The 10,391-nt window shown below is 55.8% G+C and overlaps 1 protein-coding gene across 3 annotated transcripts; it reads left to right on the top strand.

Annotated features, from left to right (window-relative positions):
- Window positions 1-1,172: 1,172 nt before the first annotated feature.
- On the top strand, window positions 1,173-8,968 carry GCK (glucokinase). Of its 3 annotated transcripts, none has more exons than XM_037837583.1 (9): window positions 1,173-1,371; window positions 1,946-2,100; window positions 2,343-2,462; window positions 3,509-3,604; window positions 3,765-3,864; window positions 5,583-5,766; window positions 6,834-6,989; window positions 7,250-7,483; window positions 7,820-8,968. In XM_037837583.1, the coding sequence occupies exons 1-9, from the start codon at window positions 1,263-1,265 to the stop codon at window positions 7,962-7,964; spliced, it is 1,299 nt and encodes a 432-aa protein (XP_037693511.1). In that variant the 5' UTR covers window positions 1,173-1,262; the 3' UTR covers window positions 7,965-8,968. The 3 variants fall into 3 exon arrangements, with proteins under 3 accessions (XP_037693511.1, XP_037693513.1, XP_037693514.1); XM_037837585.1 differs by lacking the exon at window positions 1,173-1,371 and adding an exon at window positions 1,683-1,737 and having other exon boundaries at window positions 7,820-7,964; XM_037837586.1 differs by lacking the exons at window positions 1,173-1,371; window positions 1,946-2,100; window positions 2,343-2,462; window positions 3,509-3,604; window positions 3,765-3,864 and having other exon boundaries at window positions 5,640-5,756.
- The last annotated feature ends 1,423 nt before the right edge of the window (window positions 8,969-10,391 follow it).

Below are 10,391 nucleotides of genomic sequence, written 5' to 3'. Positions count from 1 at the left end.
TTTCTGGGGGTGAATACAGCTTCAAACCACCAAACCATACGACCTTGTACATGAAACCATGTGTGAGAGAATGTGAACTTTTCTGAGGAGTGGCTCCACTATTCTTATCAGAATACCTTTCCTTTTTCGTTGGAAATGAAAATATCTTTATGATTTGTTTCCTTAACTGCTGACCTGAGATTAGCAGTGTATCAACTTGACTTTTTCTCCATGAACACACGCCATAGTGACAGGGACACACACACACACACACACACACACACACAGCGTCGGAGCAGCTGGGGACCCTCGCAGAGCAGAGGCCATCCTCGTGCCATTGTGCGGACCCTCCACGCCGGTGTCTGCGTTCGCAGTAACTGCGGGCTGGGAACCCGGCTCATGTGAGCAGGCGGCCCTGCAGATCCCTTTCCCTAACATTAAGAACTTAACCAAAGCCTCTTCACAGACCAACCTTTCCATATACCTCGACTAATCCCATATGCACATTGGAGCACGCTGGCCCGAATACTTCCTTGAATAAATTCCTAAACACCCAATGACAGGGGTTTTGAGACAGGGATGCCCGCTGCCAGCCGCCCTCCAGGGAGGCCCTTCCGGCTGGGTCTCCACGGCTCCCCCTGGCGGCACCTCCTTCCTCCCTCCCCGTGTGGCCCCTCTTGGCCTGGGGCCTGAGGGAGGTCAAGGAGGGCACCGAAGGGAACTGCCGTGGGAATGTGCTCAGGGGATGAAAGCCAGCTTCCCTCTGCTGCTGGGCCCACCAGCATGCCCTCAGGCTCAGTTTATTTAGGAACTGGTCTTTAAACCCTGCTGTGTCCATTTGTCACCTGGCTTTAACTGTGGGAAATAGTCTGAAATCACACAAGTTTTAAAGGGTCTTCCTGGGCTTTGGGTCAGAAGACAACAGGGATACTGCTATGTTTGTAGGGACACGTGGCCACGGGTCCTGCCCCTGCGCTCCTCCTCCTCCCATGCTGCCCCCGCACTCCTCCCCCCACCTCTCTCCTCCCCATGCTCCTCCCCATGCTCCTCCTCCTGCGCTCTCCCCCTCCTCCACCCGCGCTTCCTATCTGCGCATCCCCCCACCCCCGCCCTTCTTCTCTCCCTCCTTCCGCCGCGCTTCCTCCCCTCTGCCCCCCGGGATTCGCTCCCATCCACCCCAAGCAGCCCCTCCCCCAGGCCGGGCCTCTCCCAATCCCATCCCTCGGCAGGCGGAGCAGATCCTGGCGGAGTTCCAGTTGCAGGAGGAGGACCTGAAGAAGGTGATGAGACGGATGCAGAAGGAGATGGACCGCGGCCTGAGGCTGGAGACGCACGAGGAGGCCAGCGTGAAGATGCTGCCCACCTACGTACGCTCCACCCCGGAAGGCTCAGGTACCGCGGGGCGGGGCGCAGGGATGGCGCTGCGTCCCGGAGGCAGCTGTCCCAGCCGGACCCCTGCAGGTGGAGGAGCCCTAGTGTCCCCCAGTAGCCCTGGGACAGGCTCTCCATAGGCGAGTAGTGAAGTCCCCAATGGCGTGGGCCCCGGAAGTGAGCAGACTCTCAACCTTGGCTCAGCTAATCCAAACCCGGGTCCTCAGACTCCCCTGGGGCACTCGAGCTTCAGTAAAACTGGCTTTTGTGCCCTCACTTAGGAAGGAGCAGCTCAGGGTGGAACCAGCTCAGCCTGCCATGTGGCTCTCACCGCCTCCTGTACCCATCCTGAGCCTGGGCCATTTCACCAGGTCTTCACTGGTCTCTGTGCGTGAGGAACTGCAGCCCACAGCCAGGCTTTTCCATGGACCATTCCCTAATCCTGCCTTTGACCCCATCACAGTTTTCCCAGGGGTCCCCCAGGTTCCTATGCAGCCCTCACCCAGCCCCTCCTGAGCCTTCCCCTCCTGTCTTTCTGGCCTTGGGGCTGCCGGTGGAGCCCACGAGGCCAACAAGCTTCTCCTTGTGGTTGCAGAAGTCGGGGACTTCCTCTCGCTGGATCTGGGCGGCACCAATTTCAGGGTGATGCTGGTGAAGGTGGGGGAAGGCGAGGTGGGGCAGTGGAGCGTCAAAACCAAGCACCAAATGTACTCCATACCCGAGGACGTGATGACGGGCACTGCTGAGATGGTCAGCATCTGGGTCGAACGGGGCGGTGGGGCAGGGGGTGTGCCAAGGGAGACCCTGGGGACCAGGGCAAAAACCGATGACATCATGGTCAGGGGTGCACCTCAGCCCCAAGCCTCCAGGGGAGGGGATGGGGGGGCCAGGCTTGAGGCCCAACCTTGCTGGGTGCAGCCAGGGGCCGGGCTGACTGCCCACCTGCCCGCCCTCTGAAGCAAGGGTGGCACACCTGGGTGTGCATCTTCCAGCTCTTTGACTACATCTCCGAGTGCATCTCCGACTTCCTGGACAAGCATCAGATGAAGCACAAGAAGCTGCCCCTGGGCTTCACCTTCTCCTTTCCTGTACGGCACGAAGACATCGACAAGGTGGGGCCAGCCTGCTGCATGGTGGGTCGGGGAGGACGTCCAGAGAAATGGGCCCCATGAAATCTGCTTCATTCTGCCTTTAAATGCAGCCCTGCCACATTGGGAGAAAGCCCGAAGCTCTGAAGGGGAAGTGCCAGATTCAAATTGTGGCTCTGTCACTTTAAGCCCCACCATTACCCTATGGGGCCTGTGCTATTATCACCCCCATTGCAGATGAGGAAACTGAAATTAAATAAGTTGGCTACGGTGAGAAGTGGCAGGGCTGGAACTCAACCCTCACCATTGGCTCCAGCAAGCATACACTTCATCTCTATGCGATACCGTGCCTCTTGTTAAATCGGGAGCTGCAGAGAGCCTGAGTTTATCCTACCCATAAGCTAACAAGTTAGCCTGCCATGGTTACACACACACACACACACACACACACACACACATACATACACAGATTGCAGATATAGACATGCAGATTATACATGCATACACACAGATTATACACACACACACACATACACACACATATATAAGACACAAGACCTTTGGGCCAGAGACAAAGAGAGTTTATTACTCACAGCCAAAGCAGCAGCCAGAGCAACATCTTGTGCTAGTCTCCCAAGCTCCAATACCCACAGAGAGACTTGGTGAGGACCATACAGTGGGGTGCATTCAGGAGAGGAACTCCAAATTAGAAAACTGATCATAGATAGAGCTGCTGCCCTCCAGACTCAGTCTTTATTCTGGAAGGATGTCTCTAAGCTTTTACTATATGAACATTCTTAAACTGGCTGGAACCCAGCCATGCAGAAATATGAGATATTTGTTGAGAATTGTCTCCCAACCCCTCTCAAAGTTATGGGACTGCTCAGAGCCTCACTTTCCTCAGCTGAGAAATGGAGCTGCATGTCCCTGTGATCAGAGTTAGCTCCCTGACCCTTCACCCCTGCCAGAGTGAGGTAAAGGGCCAGCCGTGGCTCCCTGCCCCCGTGCCCACCCTTCCCTCCCCCAGCATCCTTCTGCAGAAGCCACTGAGGACCTCCCTTTCCCCACAGGGTATCCTTCTCAACTGGACCAAAGGCTTCAAGGCCTCAGGAGCCGAAGGGAACAACATCGTCGGGCTCCTGCGAGACGCTATCAAGCGGAGAGGGGTGAGTTGGCACCTGCGCCTGCCCCGGGACTGCCCCCCCCCCAGGCGCTCCTGGCCTCCCTTGCTGGGCTGGATGGACCCCGAGCAGGCTGAGCCCTGAGCCCCCTTCCTGCCCCCAGCCTCGGGAGCCCCAGCATTGCCTCCTCTGTGCTTCTTGGCAGGACTTTGAAATGGACGTGGTTGCCATGGTGAACGACACCGTGGCTACGATGATCTCCTGTTACTATGAGGACCACCGGTGTGAGGTCGGCATGATTGTGGGTAAGAACCCCCCCCCTGCTTTCCAGGGCACCCCTCTCCTCCCAGAAGGCTGTGCCAAGGCCCCTGTGCATAGCAGGCTGCACAGAGCAGGGGGCTCCCAGTCGTCTGAGAGGCCCCGCAGGGGGCAGCAGCCAAGTCCAAGGACTTACCAAGTGACGGTGATCGGCAGGTTCCTGGGAGGAGAAGCTCTTGGGGAGGGGACAGGGTGTCTCCTGAACATGGGCGCTATTCTCTGGGGGAAGAAGCACTCCAAAAGGTAACAACTACTGCACCCTCAGGAGTTTCAATTAAAACACTCTATCTAGAAAATTGACTGAACTAGACGGATTTGTCCGAGTGGTCACCAAAAGTGACATCATCCCTTTCCTGGATGGTCTGACCATGGCTGGGGGGGCCTGGCCTGGCCTTGCCCGGCCTGAAGGTCAAACGGGTACCAGGATGAGTGTCGGTGCTGGCGCCACCAAGTGGCCTTCCACTCCAACTGCGGGCCTTTCCCAGGAGTTGCCGAGGTCATGCTCTCGCGCGTTCACTGAGGAGCTATAAGGGGAGATCAATTATTTGCTGGGAGCACAGAGGCCTGCGCTTGTTTTCTGGACTTTCTGGGCCCTGGACATCTGAAATCGGGGTTAAAGTTACCGGTTTCAACAGCCCTTCAGAGCCAACACTACAGAGCAATGTGCTTGTATTCTCAGGAACCTATCTCTATATTTGCCCTCCCCCAAATCATATATATACATATATATGCAGGTGTACATATATGTATATGTAGGTATATATGTGTATGTATATATGTGTCCACCTAGGTATGTATGTGTATACGATTTAAATGCTGACCTGACCTCACTTGGTCTCCCTTGTTTTTTTAAATATCTTTTACTTTCCTTCTACCATTGAGATGGAAAGTGGTCTTTAAGATCAACATCTAAACAGAGGCTCCAGAGTTCCTGGCTGTGGCCCCGGGGTCTCCTCTCCCAGGGCCTGGGGCCACCTAAACAGGGTGTGGCTGCCCAAGACACCCTGACTTACACCCTCACCAGGCCAGGCTATAGTTGGTCTGCCCAGGCAAACCCCTCCGAGGGCGGAGATGGTAAAGGGGTGACCACCTGAGCCTCTGACGTGTTCCCATGGCCCCTCTGGCTCTTGGGGGCAGTTGAGTTTGCAGCCCCAACCACCTCACAGGCACACAGCCCATGCAGTCTCACGGGCCTCACCCCCAGAAGGGCCTCAAGCTTGGCTTGATGTCCTGGTGTCATTATTTTGAAATTCTTATTAATTTGTGAACAAGGAGCCTCACATTTTCACTTTGCACTGGGCCCTGCAAATATCACACCTGGTGCAGCCTGCAGTTGTCCATGAGGGGCTCAGGAGATGAAGGGGTGGGGGGCATGCTTGTGTCCAGTCTGGAAAGGTGGGCAGGCTGCACTGAGCCCAGGTCTTTCCATTCCTCCAGGCATTGCAGGGAGGCCCTTTGCATAGTATGGTGGAAGGGGAGGCACAGAATAGGGGGGCTCAGAGGAGGCTAGGAGGACACAGGGCAAAGGGAACTTCCCTGCGGGTAGGAACGGGAGAGGCGGGGAGTTCCCCCACCCCACCCCAGGTGCCCTGCCCCTGCTCTACTTCCACACCATCCAGCAGCAGGGAAAGGGGGGGCAGCCACAGTAAGGTGAGGCCTGACACCACCCCCTCCACCACCGCCCCTCCCACCCCCACCGCCACAGGCACGGGCTGCAATGCCTGCTACATGGAGGAGATGCAGAACGTGGAGCTGGTGGAGGGGAACGAGGGCCGCATGTGCGTCAACACCGAGTGGGGCGCCTTCGGGGACTCTGGCGAGCTGGATGAGTTCCTGCTCGAGTACGACCGCGTGGTTGACGAGAACTCCATGAACCCGGGTCAGCAGCTGTAAGGACCTCCCCGCCCCGGCGCCCCTCCCCACTCTCCACCCCCGCGCTCTCAGCCCCTGAAGAGACGTGCTTGGGCAGTACCCGGTCGCGTGCAGCAGCAGATGGGCGTCCTGACCTCCGCCACATAATGGCCTTGTTTTTAAACACATTTGGGGAAAGCAAATTGACAATCCCTTCCTCAGAGGGCTCGTGGGTTCATTCATTCTGTTCACAGTCAGGGCGGCCCCTCCGTGGACTGGGAACAGCACAGATGGGAAGGCTCGGGCCTCAGAAAGAGCGTCCCCCCTCCCAGCAGATTCACAGTGACCACTGTCACAGCAAAGGCTCTGGGAAATCTGCGGCAAAGATTGTGTTGAACCCAGAGCTCCCCAAAGCAAATATGTTTCCGCATTCCCAGGAGTGTTGATATTGTGCGGAACACACACACCTTGCTTGGAAGGCAAGTCACAGAGCTTGTCGCTGACCCCGGCTGTCACTCAGCCGCCTTCCACTGTGCACCAGGGTGTGCTAGCTGCTTCTTTGGCTTCAGCTCTTTTGTTCACACACCCCTACTAAACCATTAGCATTAAATGTATTCCAAGATGCGGAGACTGAGGCTCACGGACATTCACCAAGTTCTTGACCAGCTCCGCCGGGTACCAAGAGCTGACGTCTTAGTGTGCACCCGTAGGGGGCCCCAGCTGTCACGTGGAGTAATGATCCCAGCACCTCTCACCGGGATTGTGCTTAGCAGGGCCTGGCCAAAAACCGTTTCAGAAGGATGCCACGTGGGTCCTCCAGCTCCCGGCTCCCTTTCCACTGCCCTTGCCAGCAGCAGGCCCTGCCCTTAACCCCCCAAGCAGGCTCCGCATCCCTTAGGTGAAGCTGTCCCAGGTCACAGTGGCCGAACCGGGCTCGAACCCAGACTTGGAGCCACAGCGGGGAGTGGGGTGTCCCCAGGCTCTCCCCGGAGAAACGTGGAACCTGGCATGGCGTCTCCACCTGCACGTGGGCACCCGCGGGCCGGGCTTGTTTGCGCACAGCCGCCCGGCGGTGACCCGGCCACCCGCCCGCCGTCTGCCTCAGGTACGAGAAGCTCATCGGCGGCAAGTACATGGGCGAGCTGGTGCGGCTTGTGCTGCTGAAGCTCGTGGACCAGAACCTGCTCTTCCACGGCGAGGCCTCGGAGCACCTGCGCACGCGCGGCGCCTTCGAGACGCGCTTTGTCTCGCAGGTGGAGAGGTGCGTGGAGGGCGCGTGGATCCGGCTGGAGAGCCAGGGGGCTGGCTCAGGCACCTTGTGGCTACGCGCGACCCATCCTTGTCTCATTTTAAGATATGAGAGATGGGGGAAGGAAAAGTCAGCTATTCATTTATAGTAGAGTGAAATTTCCAGGGGCGAGTCGGGGTGGGTCCGGGGTTCCCGGGGGCTGAGTCCCTCTTGGGGATGGGCAGGTTGACGGGGCCCGCGGCGACCCTTCCGCTTCCACCTTCGCCACGCAGCGACTCAGGCGACCGTAAGCAGATCTACAACATCCTGAGCACACTGGGGCTGCGACCCTCGGCCACCGACTGCGACCTGGTCCGCCGCGTCTGCGAGAGCGTGTCCACGCGCGCCGCGCAGATGTGCTCGGCGGGGCTGGCGGCCGTCATCAACCGCATGCGCCAGAGCCGCAGCGAGGAGTCCATGCGCATCACCGTGGGCGTGGACGGCTCCGTGTACAAGCTGCACCCCAGGTGAGCCCGCGGCGGGCGGGAGGGCAGAGGGGCGCCTGGGGTGGGGAGATGGGCGCGCCGCAGCCTCCCTCGCCCGCTGGGGCCCACCCTCCCTGTGGATATGTATCCTGACCGGAGCACTGCGGTAGATCCCTGCGGCTCACGGTTACAAGAATCCTCCATCCTCAGCCATCCTCTTCTCCTCTTCCTCCGCGACCCAAACACTGGACAAGGTCCCTTGCCCCAGGCTGCCTGAGTTCCCTTGGAGTCTCCCCCTTGCAGGGCTTGGTGGGTGGGAAGGGCAAGTGTGGGAGAGCTAGGGGAAGGAATGGCCAGCCCTGATCGCCTCCTCTCCAGCTTCAAGGACCGGTTTCACGCCAGCGTGAGGAGGCTGACGCCCAGCTGCGAGATCACCTTCATTGAATCCGAAGAGGGCAGCGGCCGGGGGGCAGCCCTAGTGTCCGCAGTGGCCTGTAAGAAGGCCTGCATGCTGGCCCAGTAAAAGCAGAAGCTGCTGCCCGGCCCTGGACTCGGGCTTCCGCCCAGACAGGGCCCTCCAACAGGTGCTGCCAGCCTGGGCCAGGTCTGGATGCCTTCCTTGTATGGACTGCAGATGCCCATCCATCCCTACTGCCAGCCCCAGGAAGGCTGGGAAAGGCCCCACCCAGGCACCAGGCCTCTTCTCTGAGACAGTGGACCGACTGCCCAGGAACATTGGCTGGGCCTTGGGGGTTGGGAGCTGGAATGAGAGGAATGGAGACCCCCCCGCCAAAGCTCCTCATGTTTCTTGCTTGAGTCCCACCACCCAGAACAGAGTTGCCCGCTCAAGATTTTGTTGGATCTCTGCATTGCCTGCATCTCTGAGCTGTCAGCCTGGCGGACCCAGACCTGGCCTGTGTCTGGGGAGGGGGCTGCCAGCGCTGGGCACTGCTGTAGCTTCCCTGGGAGCTCATCCCACATGCAGGCAAGTCTCTGTCTGGCTTGGCTAGACTGCCTCCCTGTGGGGTGGGCAGCTGCTGGTCAACCAGGCCCAGGGGAGCAATGGGAAGGGGACAGCTTGATGGAGGAGGCTTCCAGGACTGTGGGTGCCCCCCAAGAGGCCTAGTAATAATGACCTTGCCCCTCCTATAACTCCAAGTCCTGAATTGCTTGGCCTGGTTTCTGGTCCTGGAATGGACCCTCATGGAAGGTGCAAGAGACAGAATACCTGCCTGAGGGGTGGGACCAATTCTGCAAGTGGGGAGCCCACACAGGGGAGAGGAGGCTCAGCCACACAGGAAGGTCAGGAGCCCCCTGCTTTTTATCACATGGCATCCTGAGCTCCCACAACTGCTGCCCTAGGAGGAAACCCCAAGCAGCCCCAGCACCACCAGCCTCTGGCATCCAGACCTTCGTCCTTCTCCTTACCAGCCTTCTCATGTACCACGCCACCCTCCCCGTACCCAACCTGTAACTGGGTGGGTTTTTTTTCTTTTATTTAATTTTTTTTTTTTTTTTTTTTTTTTAATTTTTAGAAGCACTTCTCCTTCCCCCATCTCCCAGTACCCTCTAAACTGCTTTCTATCACTGGGAATTTGCTATCTGTAGTCATCCCTTGTAAATGACAGCATATAGGTTTTGTCCTTATATGACTTGCTTCTTACACTGAGCATAATGTTTTCAAGGTTCTTCCATGTTACGGCATATATCAGAACTTCATTCTTTCTTATGCCTGAATAATATTCCATTGTGTCTAAGTACCACATTTTGTTTATCCATTCATTTGTTGATGGACACTCGAGTTGTTTCCACCTTTTGGCTCTTGTGAATAAGGCTGCTATAAACACTGATGTACAGGTAATCTGTTTGAGACCCTGTTTTTGCTGTCTTTGGGTATATACCTACTGGTGGAATTACTGGATCATATGGTAATTCTGTATTTAACTTTTTGAGGACCCACCATATTGCTTTCTACAGTGGCTGCACCATTTTGCACTCCCACCAACAATATATTAGAGTTTCAATTTCTCTGCATCCTCTACAGCACTTGTTATTTTCCATTTTTTAATAATAGCCATCCTTGTGTGAGGTGGCATGCTGTATTGAATCTGTTATGTACTGCACAAAAGCCATGTTCTTTTAATCCACTTTTGGGGGGACAGACCTACTGTGGGTGGGTCCTTTTGATTAGATTATTTCCATGGACATGTGACCCCACCCATTCAAGGTGGACCTTCATTAGTTTACTGGCATCCTCTGAGAGGGGATAAAAGACAGAGACATTTTGAAGAGAGCTCAGAGATCCTTAATGGGAAAACAGAGACATTTTGGAGATAGCCTTTGAAACCAGAACTAGGAGAGAAGTTAAGAGATGAAATCCAGAGTTTGCCCAGAGAAGCTAAGTAAGAACTACAGATGTTGAGAGAGAAAGCCATGGAATCAGAAGCTGAAAGCAATGCAACCTGGGAGCAAAGTCGTTTTGAAATGCAACCCGGGAACAGCAGACACCAGCCATGTGCCTTCCCAGCTGGCAGAGGTTCTGGATGCCATCGGCCTTTCTTCAGTGAAGGTATCCTCTTGTTGAAGCCTTAGTTTGGACACTTTTATGGCCTTAGAACTGTAAATTTGTAACCTAATAAACCCCCATTGTAAAAGCCAATCCATTTCTGGTATTTTGCATTCCAGAAGGTTTAGCAGTCTGGAACAGGTGGTATCTCATTGTGGTTTTGATTTGCATTTCCCTAATGGCTAATGATGTTGAGCATCTTTTCATGTGTTTATTGACTATTTGAATATTTTCTTTGGAGAAATGTCTATTCAAGCCATTTGCCCATTTTTTTTTTAATTGAGTTATTTGTCTTTTTGTTGTCACATTGTGAAAGGTCTTTATATTTTTTGGATAGTAAGCCCTTATCTGATATGTGGCTTGAAACTATTTTCTCCCAATCTG

The sequence above is a fragment of the Choloepus didactylus genome, chromosome 5 (genome assembly GCF_015220235.1).
Source record: "Choloepus didactylus isolate mChoDid1 chromosome 5, mChoDid1.pri, whole genome shotgun sequence".
In the NCBI taxonomy this organism is placed as follows: Eukaryota; Metazoa; Chordata; class Mammalia; order Pilosa; family Megalonychidae; genus Choloepus; species Choloepus didactylus.
This window is presented reverse-complemented; position numbering and strand designations above follow the sequence as displayed.